The sequence below is a fragment of the Leiobunum rupestre genome, chromosome 5 (assembly GCF_980474605.1).
Source record: "Leiobunum rupestre chromosome 5, qqLeiRupe1.1.hap1, whole genome shotgun sequence".
Lineage (NCBI taxonomy): Eukaryota > Metazoa > Arthropoda > Arachnida > Opiliones > Sclerosomatidae > Leiobunum > Leiobunum rupestre.
Window position 1 is genome coordinate 71,305,329 of NC_143388.1, and position 18,492 is coordinate 71,323,820.

Genomic DNA, 18,492 nt, shown 5'->3' on the forward strand with positions numbered 1-18,492 from the left:
TTTCCTTTTCCACAATCTATCTGGACCAGGGGATTTGGGTGGGGGAGAAAGAAGTCAATTAAAGGGAAAATATTAAATTCATTTTAGGGAAAATCGTTATTTAAGTGTAAAAATGCGTTAACAAGAATTAAATTTAAATGGTAGTTGTTGCTATTTATATTTAATTCCTGACACAAAAATGTCACTTTTTCCAAAATATTGCTATTTACATTTAGTTCCTGCCTAGTGATGTAAAATATCCGGGTATTTATAACGCAGAAAAAAAAATGAATCCTGCCACAAATTGTGTACTTCGGAGCTAATATTGATTAAATAGCACCCTTTTCTAAATACTTTCTACCCACTGCACCAAGAATTAGGCGCTTACGATATTCTACTATTTATGCGATGCTTCGTCGTCCAATAAAAATGATGAACATTACTCCAGTCTCCAGCTATCAGTAAGTCGCCTCGTGTGTACCCAAGGTTAGTAAATTTTAGGCTATAAAAGGTTGCCTCGATACGCTGTGGTTGCTAAGGGCTAAGGTTGGTAACTTCGTTGCTAACGAACATCGTGACGTCACTAAGATGAGATCCTATTGAAAATCTATGGGATCTCATCTGGGTGACGTCAACAACAGACGAATTTTGGAGGCAATCCAAAAATTCTTTCAAACCATTTCTCGATCGAGACCCCGTTGGTCCGTACCAACGGGGGCGCATTCGAAAAAAAAGTTGCTCCTCTGGTGAAAACGCTAGTTTATAGCTTTTTTCTAGGATCCTTGGGTGCGTACCAGCGTCAATCTTCGATTAGAGCTTTTAACAAATTCGTCAACCACTAAATTAGGGTTTTCTTTTAAACAATTCGACAAATCCCGATTAATGGACAACGTAGCCAGCTTTGAAAGTCTAAATTATCCCATAGTTGTTCGAAGACGTGTTTCGATTCTTTTCAGGGAACTGAAACTTCTTTCTGAGATGGTGTTTGCGACAGGAATGTATTGAACAGCCTTGTAGTACTTAACAAGGTCAGGGAAGCCATCTTCCATGGGCATTAAATAGTGGAAGCAGTCGCTTACGCTGTTAAATATTTTGGGGATAATTAGATTTCTCGCAATTTTAATTTGACTTTTTAAGGAATCAAGGTTGAAATGAAACCTATCGTATGTGTTACAATGTGTTAGGATATCGATTTCGTTTAGGAAGTTCTCAGAGTTAGGGTCAGACGCCATGATACCATTACATAGACCAGAGTTTTCTAATAGCCGGATTTTCATTTCAGAACTAAATTTGTCTATTAATTCGAAATAGGTGGACCTCATCTGGTCTATTAGGGTTTTTCTTCAGTTTCCCTGGTCCCCGTTGTAATTGTTACCACACTATGTTTTAATCTCCTGTTAGGGATAATGTTACGTTTACGTAAAGCTAATGGTTCGCTGTTACGGTCAGGTATTGCAATAAAAGCCGATTCCGCGATTTTAGTAGCTTCTTCCCAAATATAATCAAAGCGTTCAGAGTTTCTACAATCTTCTAAGGTCTTGACAGAAGCTTGGCAAATGGCAACGCCTTCCGTAAAAATAACTTTGGAACTTTGTAAATATTCCGACCGGGAATTTGTTACGCCTAATACTTCGTCTAATGCAACGACTAATATTAAGTTGTTAAAGTTATGTAATTGGGATATATACCCACGACACTCGTCGGGTTTTCCGTTCTCAATCAGATTCTCTAAAGTAAAAACTACGGAATCGAGTCTATTTCTAAAATAGTGAATCCTTTTTTTTTTTCACCACCATCGAGTGTCGCAGCTTTGTGGCATTTTCAGTATGTCGTACCCTAGATCTTTTTGAGAGTTTTCAAAATATTCACTTCTAATAACCGAATTGCTTTGAAAGTAAATGGCTTGAACCAAACCAAGTAATTCCCTAACTGTCGATATTTTGGAGCAATAGTCAACTAAAACTAAATTTTTGGCATTATTCGGCATATTATCACACTTGGCTTTTAAATCAGGACATTTTCTTTTTAAAAGATCTAATATTGCAATAAAGTTTCCCCTATTCCCAATATTGTCGGCGGATGTGTAAGTGTTTCCCTGAAGTGCTAAATCTTGTTGGGCACATAAAATAATCACTTCCACGTGTGTAGATAGGACCTCTCTGTTTCTAATAACGTCTAGTCTATGGTGGTCTTTAATCTGGCAAACTATTGATCCACGGGATTTGCATTCCATGTAGTCTAAGTACATTTTGTAGGCTAGTTGGTGAGATGATTTGTTGGAAGTGAAGTGTTCTTCGAATTGTCTCCCCATCTTTTTCCAATCCGAAAATCCCTTTAGAAATGCAGTGTTTCTAATGCCTAAAAAATGACGGCAACAAAAACAATACAGTGCATCCTTTGCAACTGAATATTCAATCATTTGATATTTGTCATACCAAGAAGAATTGAAACCTCGATTTTTACCGCCAATTAATCTTTTAGGAAGGCAATCTTTATCTAGACTAATATCCAAGTTATTCAACGCGTGTAAGCCCATTTCTTTTGAATTGGACACGTTGTTCGATGTATTTTGTACATGGTTAGAGTTGGGGTTTGCAATTACTTCTGCAATTTCTCCTTCATGAGTTAGTTCCATTTCCCTATCAGTACTGACGTTTGGAAGAACTTCAGCAGTATTACTAAAACAGTGACTGCTATCAGTCCCCAAGGATTCTAAACCCTTTCCCAATTCTTTGACTAGGTTTTTCTCTGAACTATAGTTATGGCTTTGCGCTGACGATTTCAAAAAACGTGCCATTGCACCTTTCTGACTACTAACGAAACTATCTTCCCTTTTCCGTTTTTCTCGTTTTTGGGACCCAGATAAAAATTTTCTGGTACTCATATTTCAAAATGCTACTACTATTTACTAATAGCGAAATAACCTTAAAAAGGTTTAAGAAAATAAAGCTTAGTTAAAGCTATGCAGTCTTCAAACAGACTTTTTAATAATACCAGCTATATCAAAGCCCTGAAAAAAGCTGTTTGAATATTTTTTCTAGAATAGCTAATTAGACTTGAAAAAGGCTTTTTGAATAATTTAGCTAGAATAGCTAATTAGCCTTGAAAAAGGCTGTTTAAAAATTAGCTTAAAACAGCTAAATAGCCTTTAAAAAGGCTGTTTGGCAAATTTAGTCTCCGAAGAGACTTTGAAAAAATTTGACTGGGAGAGAATCGAAATTGAGAACTACCTGTTTGTTCAGGAGCAGAAAACGAAATGAAGAAACGCGCGTTATCTGGGACAAGTCCGACCACCGAAGGTCTAGGTCCTTTCTCTACGATCAGTGGTCACTGATATCACGTGATTTCGCAAAAAGGGACAAAGTGTAAAAAAGAAAAAACCCTAATCCCCAGGACGCTCTCTATTCAAAGTAGTGACTGGTACGATGCTTTACGCTTCGACTTTAGCTCCGCGGGGATTTCCCTTCGTTTAAGCGTTGCAACGGTTTAAGTCGTATTAAAGAAATCCAGTTTCTCACTTTATGCCCCCTTTTGTAGAATTCCTAGAAACTAAGCTTATGTTTATTTTGTTGGTTGGAGCTAAGTTAGTACTGAGGCGAACAGGTGGTTTTTTTTTGCTGCTTTCCTTGCATGACGGACTTCCCCATCCCGGGCCAGTCTTTTGTCATATACTCTATATCAATGTAAAAAGAGTACACTACCAAAAGCAGAAACCACAGAGTTCGCTGCCTTTGGTTGTGTACTCAAGTAATATTGATTTCGAGTATAGGTGGTTCAAAAGAAAACGTTTTGTTAGGGCCATTTAGGACTCTTGGAAATTGGAATTGAATGGGAGTTATTTTTTAAGGGGGCTAGATGACCAATTTTTAAAAATAAATTAAATTTAAAAATTACATTTGGAGGTCCCAGAGGCAATTTTTTAAAACTTTTAGAGGCCCCTAAAATAGGCCTAATTTTTTTTAACATAGGCACGTGTCTACTTGTGCCTACTGCTGCCGGGGGCACTGACGACTAGCTTTAATAGCAGAAAGTTACAATAGATGTTTCATACGTATTTCAAGTATATAGATTATTTACAAATGTACATAGCAGTAAAATAAACAAAATAAACAAAAATAACGCGAACACTGGAAGAGTAGAGAAACGTATATATAATATAATTATGTGCACTGAAAAACCGAATCCTAGACGACTATTTTTAATTACATAGTTTTACCACTGGGGCTCTTTTGTGACCTGCCAGAGGTTGTTAAAGGCAACAAGTGTATCGCGCGTTACAGCAACTTGTCGCGTGGCACGGTACCGTGCGATTATTCGGGTTTTAATATTATTTACAGTTCGTTCTACATGCTCGTTGAAACGGGCTGTAGCCAACGAAAAATTCGCTATATCGGCATACATGTCTGCGAACGCGACTTGCGTTATAATGAACGCAAAGTTGCAGAGGTGGTGGCGGTTTGGATACCCACTGACTAGTGAGTGGTGGTGACTGGTACACTGAAAAACGAACTCTAAAATTCGTTCTCCGACGGTTTGAAAAAGTGGGCAATAATAGTAGCAGTGCTCGACCGTTCCTTTACTGGGGCAGAAAGGACACGAGTTAAAATTGAGGCTTTCGACAATGTGGAAGATCCGAGCTGGAGCCGGTAAAGACAAATGTAAGGCACTCCAGTAAATGAAGAGTTCGGAGCGTGAGCTTATCAGGGAGATCCTACGAGCGTTCCAAGAGGTCGGCGAGACCAGCGTGGGATCGGAAAAGGGCAGGGATGGATGCTCACCAGGGAAACTCGAGCTGACGAGGCACTGGTAAATATCTCGGGTTGCAGAATTATCGGTCACCATGCAACGGGAGACACGAGAACCGGCGCGCCACTCAACCGAAATGGACAAGATGTTGTCGCCATTAAATTGGGCGTCTGGTCTAACGCCAGAAGCGTTAAACGTTTCTGCACTGTTAAAAAAATTCGTTCAGAAGACGTTCAACTTAGAACAGTCTGTTCAGAAATGAACGATAGCGTTCTAAAGGTATGTAACAGAGAACGGTGTGTTCAAGATATTTTATTTCGTTCAAATAAGAACGAATGCTCTTTCGCCCTCTGGAGGTAGGCTTGTAAACTACACAATAGAATAGATTCGTTCCAATAGCTAGGAGATCGTTCGCCTTAGAACAGGTTTTACACACAATCCTATATGGATTTCTTTGTATTGGTTTCATGTACATGTACTAACATATAAGCGTGGCCAAAAATAACAAATAAGTGTGACACTATTTTGCGGAAAACTTCGTATGGCCAAAAGTAACAAATAAGTGTGACACTATTTTGCGGAAAACTTCGTATGGCCAAAAGTAACAAACAAGTATAACATCCATAAAGTAATAAATGAGTGGTTTATAGTGCGCTTTGTTATGGGTAGTTTTTTCGTACATTATTATGTTGTTTTAAGTTAGTGTACTGGTTGATTAAACTATTACTCGTAGTAATTTATTTACAGGGTGAGTTACAACATGTTTTAATGAAGTTGTTTTTGTAGTTGTATGTACAGTGTGTTTGGAAATTTACCGAAGATTATATTTCATTGTTGGAGCGTAGCTCCTTCACTAGCGACTCAAATGGCGTTAGGTCTGTATCGATGTTTCTCAGAAACTACCACACCTATTGAAAAGAAACTTCACACAAATAACGATATAAATAACCTCCGTGTCCTAACGAAGTGGAAAACGAAAAAGGGTTGTGAAAGGTCCGAATTTATAGGACACGCACCGTTTCTTTAAGTATATTTTTATTCAATTGGCAAGGTAGACGAAATTCGTTCGGAAATGTTATTGCCCAAGTTCCAAAATTAAAATTTACAGAAAATATTTCGTAATATACTGCAATTTGGTTTGACGTTTTCAGCATAGAAATGAATTATAAAATCATCTGTTACCAGTTCTCGGCCTTTCGGCTGAGAAAAGAATGTAATATCTTTTGCGCTATGAAAAAGCTTTATTTAATTTACGCATATCACTTTCGTGGTAGATATTTTAAGCTTAATAAGATGGTTGTAGTTGAGGTAGGAACTAAATACAAATAATCTAGTCTTAGGCCTGGTTTTCCTTTTCGGTAGGCAACGGGTTATGATAGGTTACTTTTATTAATTTAGCGTGATGAACCGCCGTCAGGAGACATGAGCTATAATTTTGAAAGCAATAACTCTATGTACTCTTTGTATTTGATAACGATAAAGCATTCCAAGTCGAACAATAAAGCGTTCTACCGCGAACGACAAAGTGTTCCGCGGCGAACGAGAAAATGATCCACGGCGAACGACAAAACGTTCTAATTCGAACAAAGAAGGTTTGTTCAATATAGAACATCTAAGTTCAATTTTGAACCATAAACCATCGTTCTTTAGCGAACGAATATTTTTTGTTCATATTAGAACAAAATGGCGTTCTGTTACAGGGACAACCTTCTGAACGGCGATTTGTTCAAATTAGAACAATTTTTTTTACAGTGTGGGACTTTAGAATTGTCAGATACTCGAAATCAAGAGGCTGAAAACTTTAAAGTGGGAAATTTGGTAGCCAGCGTCTACAAAGGCCAACTTTACGTTGGATTAATTGAGGAAGTATCAGAAGAGTTTGGAGACTTCTTTGTAAACTTTTTGCGTCCCCCTGGTATTTCGGACAAATACACATGGCCCAGAAGGATCGATAGCAGTTGGGTGTCAAGTGAAAATGTTCTATGTGCAATTGAAATTCTTGTAGGTTTACCAAATTCGAAAGGCTATCAAATCAAAGAACACGATAAAAATAAAATTACCAAAGCCTTTTCCATGTATAAAGAAGTTTAAGCTGTTTTGTGTAAATAAAAAATTAATTGGTGTGTAAACTATAAAAATAAATGGTTTTGGTATTTCATTTTGTGTGTGGTGGGGTAAATTTCAAAAATTAATATCTCGAAAACTACAAATATTACTTTGAGATTTTGAGTGATTATTATGTATTCGATAGTGGGAATTTTAAAAATGCTAAAATCGTTGACCTACGACTGAGGTGTCTGGGCAAGGTCAAAGGTCAAATTATTTAAAGGCCCAGATTTTAATGACATTTACGTCAAATGACAACTCTGATTAAATATTCATATTAGGGTGCGCATTGTCTTTAAAATGAGGTATTACATGTGATTTTGCGATAATTATGTCATAAGATATACTAGAAAACATTTAGGGGGTCAAGGTGAACTTTTGAAAAAACGCGTATGCTGTATCTCGTAAACGGCTGAACCGATCGTTATGAAACTGTCAAAATCGTTTTCCTAGGCCCAAAAAACCTTGTATACAAAATTTTGGCGAAATCGAAAGGGGTCGGGTGTTAAAATTAAAAAAAACTAGGTCGTTTTGTCATGGAATCACCCCCCTGCAAATGACGTTAATTTCAATAATCACTCCCGCGTCAATTTTTATAAAATTCAAATAGAATACTACCCTACGCCGGTCATGATTCCGAAAACGGGCATTTTAGGGTAAGCTTACGTCATTGATATTTCGCTCAATTATGGAGCTCCCAGAATAAAATTAATTTTAAACGATAACGCATTTAAAGTTGTATAATTAACGTTAATTTCATTATTCTCTCTCGCGTCATTTTGGTGAACTAAGAACCCTAGCAGTATCTCCTCAGTTCGTTTTTCTGTAGCTTAGACGAAACTTCCTTTTCTGCATCGCGTTCCCAACGTTATCGAAAAATGTACCATTCATAATTTTCGTTCTGGCAGATTGACGCTGGTCTCGTGCGTTCGTACCGTAAAGCTTGGTTTCCACCAACGCGCGTAAGAGCGCGTCATAATGTAAATTTTTTGTCGCGCGTAAGAACATTTGCACGTTTCAAAGCTGAGTGTCGCTTTTTGACGCGCGCTGGTGAAAACCAAGCTTAAGTCGTGGTGATAGCATAGAAATAGAAATTAGACTAGAAGCACTGCCCTTTACGCCAATCCCAAAGGAAACAGGCGAGCTAGAAGACTGACCTTAGGGTGGAATCGCGATGTACGCGCCATCTGACAAACGCATTAAACATTGTCACCATGGCTACGACGCGAATTTCGAAGAGGGAAAAAAAGGCGATCCACTGCGCATCACGTCGTGCGCAGCGGTGATCTTTTCGTGTTTAAATTTTTGCGTCTAAAAGAATATCCGCAAAAATGGATAAAAACTGCGCTTTTTCACATTGTAAAGATAGATCTGGGAAAGAAATAAAATTCTCATTTCATAAGTATGTTATATTATAGTAAATATTTTATAATAATTTTGGAATAAGATATTTTTTTCACTAAGATTTCCTCTGAGAAATGCTGAATTACTAGGAAAATGGGTTTTAGCGGTAAATCGCGAAAATTGGACTCCATCTTCAACTACTTCATATGACTTTGTGTGTAGTAAACATTTTCTGCCGGAAGAAATGTACTTTCAAAATGGAAGGCACCATTTAAAAGCAAATGCTGTACCTACACAATTAAAAATCACCCTATACATTCTGAAATAAAAAACTAACTGAAATATGAATAATTTCTTTATTAAAACAAGAATTTGAAAGAGCTCCCAAAATATCTATTCCAGAGCAAAGCATATTCACATCTTCTAGAGTATGCCAATTTATTGATTTTAGTAATTGTTATTTAGTTTCTCTATTTATCAGAGGTTATTTCAGAAAACTTACGGAAAAAGTGAACTACCGGAAACCACTCAATTTGACTTGAATAATACTGATGATAGTTTAAAAGACACTGAAACCAAGATTTTGGAATCTCATGTAGGCACATTTTAAACCACACTGAAATAATTAAAATTTAGTTAAACTGTGATGATTTGTGGTATTTCAGACTTACAATGATTGCGCAAAGTTAACGTGTGACTTTAAGGGTGACACGGTAGATATAGTAGATTCTTGAGATTTTTATGACTTTCCTAAAGCTGTTTAAATAATTTCTAATTTCTATTTCTATGGGTGATAGCATTGAGTTTGGAATAAATAGAGGTACAACTTAATCTGGCTGGCGCGGGACCAATTTCGTTCAATAAGGAGACTTATTCAACTTTATCGTTCTACCGTGGCGGCATCTGTCTCTAGTGGTGGAAACTATATTGCAATTGAATTTTTTCGCGAATCTGATGCGAAATTGAAATGTTTGATTTCTCGTAACAAACAAACCTCTGAAGTTGTTTAAAAATAATTTTATTCTGTCAACACGATCCTTTTTAACTCAAGTTACGGTGAGTTAGCTAATAATTATTTATTTTTAGTCATATAACTTTACAAAATATAGATGGCGCTACCGCCCAATTATAAAGATGAATTTCGTACAGTCTTATCAGAACAGGTCCCGCGTAACCATGGCAACCGAAATCATAATTGTAATTCTAGCAGTATTATTCACAATTCAATGGGTGATAGTTGTGTTTTTAGGCCTTGTCATATAACTGCAGGCACGGCCCCTGCACTCTATAAAATTAATTTATTCAAAGATTGTTATTACTAAATTATTGTATTTTTAATACTGGTTCGTTGGGCACGAATCCCGAAATATTCTACATGGTCTAAAGGTTAAATCAGAATGTTCGGAAACTTCCGCAAAGACACCATAGATATAAGAAATGTATATAAAGCTCTAGATAAATTTCGGGGCGTCTAAGCCTAACATAAAATACGGAATTGACACCTAGCAGACACCGAGGAAAGCACGTGACCAAGAGCGCGAGCTCTCTTAGCATTTTAGTACTAAGTGCTTGACCTTTCCGCAGGCCGTAGTCTTTAGACACCATCTGTTGGTGACTTTTAGTATAATTTTTAAGCAGGTCTGGAGACAATGAAGCTCGATACGATAGCACGAGCTTTCTTACCGATAGATAGCGCCTTACAAGGATAGCCTGCAGAAATTACGCGTTTCTGCTTGCTGTCACCTCCGTATTCACTCCCTTTGAAATATTTTATCTAGACCTTTATATACGTTGCCTATATCTATGGAAGAGACGGTAAACGGCAATTTCGGCAAAGCCACGCAAGGGATTTAAAGAAAAAGTTACGGTCCAAGAAACAACTCGATTCAACTTTAGGAGACCCAGTTTAAATCGAAGGTAATTTATTGAATTTGTTTTTTGTTAAAAGTAAAACGTATTTAATAGTAAGGTCGACTATAATTAACAAAGTTAAATTTATTAAAGGGATCGGCAACCTGTATTGCAGAAATTTTGTTTAAAGTTGGGTATAGTGGGAATACGAAGTAGGCGCGAAGCTACGCAGAGGGAATCATTAGCTAATAATTTAAGGACCTCGAAATTAAAATATGCAACGTAGGTTGCCAGCCCTTTTTAATTAAAAGCTTTCGCCAACACCCAATCAGAGCTTAAGATTATTTGTTTGATTGTCTATTTTTTTATTTAAAACTTTAGATTAGTTCTAGATGTTATTTGAAAAGATATGTAATTAAACAACACGAGTTTCGAGCTTAAGGTTAATGATTAAGAACTAGAAACCCACAATTCGTCAGTGTTTGAAGTTTTGGGGGCCTTCTGTTTTACGCACGACAAAATTACTTATTACTATCTTTTTTATAACTGTCAGGTGACTGGGAAATTACTTTACTATCAGAAATATATTACAAAACGGAGAGAGTGGTCACATTTTACATGGTTTATTCTTGTACTATTTGCACTGAAGTGGTAAAACGTCACACGGTCTCAAAATGGCTAAAACATACACGTATTTGTCACGCGCATGAAGCCAATGTGAGGTTTTCAATGTTGTTATGAATCATGTTTAAGCCCTTTCACTAAATATGTTTATCTTAGAAGCCATATATATATATATAAAACATTTTTCTAGGGGGGTATTTGTAGAAATTTTAACCCTACCCTTGGAAGTAAACTTAGTAGTATTAATTTGGCTTTAGCGGTTAAATATGCAGTTTTAAAGCAATACGGCTATTCTAAAGTTTTAAAACCACTTTTAAATGACCTTGAAGAACAAAAAAATGGCTTGGAAATTAGAAATCAAAAAATTAAAGGAGCATTAGCCACCATATCTGCTGATAATCTTTCTAGCCACAGTGTAGAAGGTTTTTGAACATGTTTCAATTCGGGTAGAATTTGCCGGAAATGTATGATTAAAAGAGAAAATATATCTTCAATTTTCGTTGAAAACGAATTAATAATTAGAACCCCAGAAATACACAATTATCATTTAGAGGCAGTGTTAGAAAACCCAGATAACTCATCAATATATGGCGTTAAAAGCCCATCTCCGTTTTCAGTACTTGAAAATGTTGATGTTACTGAAAGCCTACCACCTGATTTAATGCGTGACTTTTACGAAGGAGTTGTTCCACTAATTCTAAAATTAGTTTTCAATCACATGATTAACTCGCATTTCATTACTCTCGATGAAATTAATAGAAAGATTGAAAATTTTACTTACGGTGAATTACATATCAAAAACAAGAGTGTACCAATTACGAAAGAAAGACTGGCAGGTTCAGCTACTTTGACTGGTACAGCTGTTCAAAAAAAACTTTGCTTTACCTTTTCCCATTACTTTTTGGTTCAAGTGTACCAATAGATGATGAAGTTTGGAAATTATTACTACTCTTAATTTCGATTGGAGAAAAAATAACAGCACCGATAATAGACTGCAGATGGCTAGCCTATCTTTACGAAATGATCAAGGATTTTATGTGTTTACTTAAAGAAACTCCAAATTCACGCTTTATACCAAAAATGCATTACATAATACACTATCCTAATTAAAAAAATAAGGCCCTCTTATTCGCTTATGGTGTATGAGGTTTGAGGCCAAACACCAGTACTTTAAGACAGTAGCGTCTATAGAAATGTGTGTACAACTTTATCTAAAAGGCACCAGATGCTACAGTGCTGGGAGCAAAGTGCTGTTAAAAGATTTGAAAATGGTTACCTAGTAAAATCAAGAAAAGTGAAATTTAGTCAGCTTCCTGAACTCTTAAGAAGAACACTAGGACAATTCATCAAATTAAACTGATGTACAACTAATTGCTTCAGAAATTAATTACGTGGGTGTTCACTATAAAGCGGAATATATATTTCCGGTAAATGCAGTGCCTGAAGAACTTCCCCTCTTTTTAAAAATATATTTCATTGTGAAATTTCATGACAATTGGCGCTTGTGCGGTAGATTATTATACAGCTCCAAATATATAAATCATTACAACGCTTATGTTGTTCGAGAAATAAGTGATTTCGAGATAATACAACCTGGTGAACAACTAGATTACCTTGCACTTAGAAGTTTTAGATTGGATGAAAATGATGTTATATTACTGAACCACAAAATAGCTCACAAGTAATAAATTGCATTGATTTTAGATGACCACTCTTAAGTTTCAAGTCATTTGTAAAGGAAACAAAAACTTTTTTCAACAAACAAATCAAGGCTATTCAAGTATTCAATGAAGATTTTCCAGATTGGTTGGACCACGACTTAAATGAAGGACGTCTGCCTTCTATGACCAAACTATTATTAATCTCCATGGAACAAGAAATCTCAAAACAAACTGATCTGTAAGTAATTTACTTTTTTCAATAATTTTCATGTTGGTTATATTTCATAGGCTTGTTCCTAGTACGTCTTCTCATCAAAGGGAAACTGTAGAAACAACCGAATCTGCCATGTCTGATGTTTCAAGTTCTAGTTCAAATAGTTGAAGAATGCCGCTAGTTTACCAAGTACGGTGAAGTACCTGAATTTCCACCGTCTATAATGCGGCTGATTGATGCGAAAGATACTGCCGTCTTTGGTAATAAATACAAATCCAAGATTGTAAGCATCCTCCACGAAGATGTGCAGCAATATGGCACGTATTTTGAAAGAGGTGAACTGGACCGAGTTGGTGTGGCGCTAATTCAAAAACACAAGTTGCTGAAAGATCGCATGCCAAATCAACGAGGATATTTAAGTATTTTATGGTTTTCCAATTTTTCTGTAGGGCACGTAATTTATATATATATTCCTTGGAATTCGTAGGACACGTGGATTACAGCGCTTCAAACAAAAATAAGACATGACAGACAGAAATTACCAGCAGACGATGAAAAAGTGGTTAAAATGACAAATATTTTTAAAGGTAAAAGGAAACCAATAGAAGATGTAGAACCACAGAATTCGGAACCAAAAAGTAAGAAAAGATCGTCTTTGGTAATATTAATATTACCTTTTTTTCGAAATTACTTCCTGATTTATTTATTTTATTTATTTATTTATTTATATATTTCTATGTGTTAAGGCACTCGCATGCATTTCTGAGGATGATTAGAGCGTTCAAGCTCATCTTAAGGCGTTATCCAAAGAATTGGAGAAATCTTACCCAAATGCTACCATTTTAGAAGAAAGAATGTTTCGTACTGCTCAATGGCGACAAAAAATTGCATATAGTGACAGAAAGGTTTTCACTTTTGATACAGAAAAAAAAGGTAAACAGCTGAATTATTTTAATTTTGGTAAATGATTAATATAAATTCTTTGTATTTGTTTTTTTTTAGTTGGTGAAGGAACTCCGTTCTCTTCTAAATATCAGACCATCTGCTGATAAACTGATTTATAATGACTTCAAACCCCTAACTAAAAAGATCCTAAATTATACTCCGCGGCAGCGGAGTATATTTAGAGCTTACTTTCCCTCCGCCTTAAAAACCTGCTGAATTGTATAGGATGCTTTTTAAGGCAGCCCAAAACGGGGGAATCCGCGTCACGTCAACTTAACGTGTACACGATCGGGACGGATCCGCGAATCGAAACTTTAAAGTCATCCATTATTTTTTGCGCGTGATTATAAAATCAACCACTCGCCCGATTTTAATGCTTAGACCAGATGTGTATTCCTTGCATTTCGGAGCTCTAGATTCGATATCCACATTTTACTATTTAATTAGTTAACACCGTCAAAAAATTAAGTATTTAAAACAGAAAATTACGAAGAAAGCGGGAGCCGCGTTCTCCGTATTTTACTTTTTAAACAAGTTACATATCGGAGAGGCCGGTGTAATGGTTAAGGACGCGCACGTTAAAGCAAACGGGTGAAAGATCCAATCTCGCATCCGTTAATAATTTTTTGATTTAAATTTTGCTTTCAGTTTGAACATTTTATCTTCTTTTTATATCAAATAAATTATATTACTTAAATTCCTTGAATAATATTACTTATATTCCTAGAATTCATTCTCTTGTCATTTTCATTCATTTTAGGCTCCCAACGCCATCTCGTATAAAAAAATAACAAAGAATTTTGGAATTGTTGTATTTTTCACTTAATATAACTAATAATTTCGGAATTGCTGTATTTTCACTTCATATAAATTGATTATTCATAATGGTGTTTAAATTTACTAGTATTTAAAATTTTAGTTTAAAAATTTAATCCAATTTTTATACCGCCATCTAGTAACAAAAAATTTTATTTTTCACTTATAATTATTTATAATAGTATTTAATTTCAGTAGTATTTCCAAAAATATTGTTAAAAATATTAAATTACACTCTTGAAATCTGAGCAAACCAGCACCTACACACTGGCACCCGATTCATATTACAAAAATTTATTTTTGTTTCCTTGTTTTTTGAAAAACTGGCTCAATTATCGACAAACTTTTATTGATACAAACATTTAATTTTTAATATTTTTAAAAAATTACAAGAGTGACTCAACCAAATTTTCTAAACCACCACTTATCATAAATGGGCATATACTAGAACAAAAACAGTTCTTCGAACTGAAAAAACAGTTGAGAGCTCGTTAGAGGTGCGGCCTTAAAGGGACTTATATTATTTTTAATTGTTGATTAATTTGTCAAATTAATTGAAATAGTATTAAAAAATACTCATGTGAACAACAGAATGACGTCATTCTGCTTTCAAATCACAGTCCACTGCTCCTCCAATTTTTAACACAAAATCTTTGGTCAAATTTTGCCCACAAAGGTATCCATATTTATATTTATTTTCTTCACTACTCATTTAACATTATAGTTTTAAAATTTATTATTATTAGTTTATTAGTTATTTATTGCAGTAATCTGCAACAAAAAATAAACTAATAATAATAAATTTTAAAACTATAATGTTAAATGAGTAGTGAGGAAAATAAATATAAATATGGATACCTTTGTGGGCAAAATTTGACCAAAGATTTTGTGTTAAAAATTGGAGGAGCAGTGGACTGTGATTTGAAAGCAGAATGACGTCATTCTGTTGTTCACATGAGTATTTTTTAATACTATTTCAATTAATTTGACAAATTAATCAACAATTAAAAATAATATAAGTCCCTTTAAGGCCGCACCTCTAACGAGCTCTAAACTGTTTTTTCAGTCCGAAGAACTGTTTTTGTTATAATATTATAAAGAGCCGAAAATCCTGTGTAAATATCTTACAGGCATTGAAAACTAAGAAGGAAATATTGTCTGAAGTGGATTTCGAGGGTATGAAACGGATGGATCTCATTAAAACTACGTTTTTCATTATCATTTTTATTTTATTTTATTTTTATATTTCAATAGACCCATAACAAAAGAGGGGCCGCAGACGAGGCTTAAGTGTGACCTCTGGACGGAACATCCTGTTTGTGACGTTTTGAACCACGTGACCGCCATTGAAATATACAGGCGGAAGTAAGGAAACGGGTGTTCCGTCCAAATGCTGAGTTGCCAGGTAAAAATTTTAATTTTCGGCCCCCCAATTTTCATCATGGGTCTATTTCCTTTTAGAGCATGAACTAAAATCTTGCCTAATAATGTTACTAGGCCTGTGCGAGTCCTCTATGGTTTCGAGTCGAGTCTCGAGTCCTTTAGAATTGTACTCACGAGTCTCGAGTCCAATTCCCGAGTATTCGTTCGAGTCCTCGAGTCCTTAAGAATTAGTTCGAGTCTTTTCGAGTCTTAATTTTCTGGTCGAGTCTTTTCGAGTCTTACTTTTCTGGTCGAGTCCAGATCGAGTCTTAATTTTCTGGTCGAGCCCAGTTACAGTTAAAAATATTTTAAGTCTCCAAAATTTGTCAAAGCCTTTAAAACTTAGAAAACAAAATTGCTTCTATTTGTTGTTAATCATTTTATTAAAAAATTTATATATTCCAAAAAACTTAAATCTTAAAAGTTTATTTTTTTATCACTTGTGATTTTAACCAAAAAAAACAATTACAAAAATAGGAACTTGAAGTTAACTTAAATCTTTTAAGTTTTCTACTTTTTATCACTTGGGGTTTTGGCAAAAAATAGCAAATATGACATTCACAATTTATAAGATTCACAACCACATTAGCATTACCCATCTACTTGATGAAAAATTTTTAAAGTTCTAGTTTTAAAAATTAAGTTGTATTTTTTTAAAGCTCAACCGTAAATTTAAAGTTCTAAAAACTTCTAACTTCTAAGATCTTTGAAAAAAAATTAAACCTGACGTTTTAAATTTTCATGAAGAATGTTTAACATTTCCACGTGTTCTGGGAGGATTGAAGCCCTTTTAGTAGTAACTACATTGCCGGATGCAGAAAACATTCTTTCGCTGGACGCTGATGAAGCTGGTATAGATAAATACTTCCTGGCTTGCTTGGCAAGGGCTGGATATTTGTCAGCCTTTTTCAACCAAAATTCAAAAATATTACAGTCTCCTTCTTCAGTTGGTTCTTCCAAGTATAAGTTCACTTGATCACTTAAATTGTTGGTTCGATTTCGCACCAGTCTGCCTTTTTTCTCAATCGTCTTTCATATACCCACTCTGTTTTTAGTTTTCTTAGCGATGCTAGATTCTTGGTCCTCCGGAATTTTATTGGTATTTGCAGCTTCATTAGTTTTATTACTAGGTTCCAGTTCACCTAATAAAAATATTAATTAATGTGAATAATTAATTAATTATAAATAACTTGGTTCTTATTAATAACTGATAATAGAAAATATTTATTAATTTGGTTTCAACTTTAGTACCATCACTGCAATGCGCTGTTCCTCAGATCTCAATAGTAAAGCTTTATTTCGAGGATCCAAAAACATGGATATTAGATAAATCTTCTCGTTCTTATACCCAGGAAATCTGGTTCTTAAGGTGGTCAAAAAGGTGTTAGCCATGTTGACGTCAAACATCTGGGGCACAGAACTTTGTTTGATAAGTTCGTTTTCAATGTAATGTAGGGCTGGATAAATTAAGGTCATCGTTGAATAGAGCTCCGCTGACAAATCTCGTGTAGCAACTTCGAAGGGCTGTAACACTTCTATTAAGGCTTCAATTAAAGCCCAATCAAAGGAGGTCAATCGTTGATTGGATTTTGATTGAGACAAAGCTTGATTTATTTGCTTTTTCAGTTCCTGCATCCGATCCAACATGAAAAACTGGCAATTCCACCTTGTAAATGGAAATTTAAAATTAATTTTTTTTATGGTCCATGCCCAATGGTTGTACTGAACTACTGATAAGTCATAAATTCATAACAGATAAAAAAAACTTAAAAAGGCTCACCTTGTCTTGCAATCCTGGATAAGAGATTTGGTTTGGGATTCTTTAATGGCCAAAATTTCCACTTGTACTTTTACCAGAAGGTCATGAGAAATAACACTGTGTTTGAAGTGGCCCACAATGGCCCGACATTTAGCTAATACATCTTTTATATTTGTGCCTTCAGTACAAATCATTTCTATGCCTCCTTCAACAGCCAGTTGTAAAGTGTGACTAAAGCAAGATCTATGAGTGAAGTCTGATTGAAATATTGCCTTCCTCATATTCGCAGCGTTGACCGTTACCACATAGATTGGAATGAGTTTCAAATTATCAATTGATATAATTGTTTGAAGAAATTCATAAATGGCAAACTGAATATTTTCTGCAGTATGAACATGGTTGAATGGTAAACACGCCAAGGTAATAACTTTTGGCTTGTAACTACTGGTTGTATAGTGGCACGTAAGACTAAGGTAGAAATCATTGGTTCTAGATGACCAAAAATCACTAGTGAACGAAAGAGACTCGACTCCCTCTTCAATTGAGCTGGTTATGTCAGTCTTGATATTGTCCATCATTTTAAAGTAGAGTTCCGGGATTATTGTTCTGGAAAATGTAGTCCTAGATGGAATTTTATACCTTGGTTCACAAGTGAACATGACATTATACAAAGCCTGGGTCTTCTACCACGGAAGGTTGAAAATCCAGGGGGATCATTTTCCCGATGCTTTGCGTTATAGCTACAGCTTTCGGATGCTTCTCTGAGTATAATGTTAGTTTTGTATATTCGTCAATTTTTTTTGTCTAAGTTTTTATCAGGATTAATTTCAATTTCAAGATCCTTGAGTGCTGAATATTCTCCAGAGTGCTTAAATTGCAAATGCTTCCTCATGCTTGAAGTATTTCCGCATTTCACATTAATGACTATGTGACAAACTTTGCACTGCCCACATCCATCAGTTTTTAAATCGAAATAGTTCCAAATCATAGACTTAGTTTTCTTAGGGGTATCCGCGGGGGTATCC

At 35.3% G+C, this 18,492-nt stretch overlaps 1 protein-coding gene across 1 annotated transcript; it reads right to left on the bottom strand.

Moving 5' to 3' along the window:
- Positions 1 to 16,425: 16,425 nt before the first annotated feature.
- On the bottom strand, positions 16,426 to 18,126 carry LOC149945803 (zinc finger BED domain-containing protein 4-like). Its single transcript, XM_090176709.1, has 4 exons — positions 17,489 to 18,126; positions 17,130 to 17,374; positions 16,749 to 16,850; positions 16,426 to 16,661 (listed from the first exon to the last, which is right to left on the bottom strand). Exons 1-4 carry the CDS (start codon positions 18,124 to 18,126, stop codon positions 16,426 to 16,428), a joined length of 1,221 nt encoding a protein of 406 aa, XP_090032835.1.
- Between the last annotated feature and the right edge of the window lie 366 nt (positions 18,127 to 18,492).

Bases quoted from the DNA above. Each gene is read 5' to 3' on its own strand.
- LOC149945803 (XM_090176709.1), bottom strand. From the start codon at position 18,126: ATGTTCACTTGTGAACCAAGGTATAAAATTCCATCTAGGACTACATTT. The intron at 16,851-17,129 runs GTTCTGTGCCCC...TATTTTTATTAG, and splicing joins AAACGAACTTATCAAACAAA to GTGAACTGGAACCTAGTAAT. The intron at 16,662-16,748 runs GTATATGAAAGA...TATACTTGGAAG, and splicing joins GAAAACTAAAAACAGAGTGG to AACCAACTGAAGAAGGAGAC.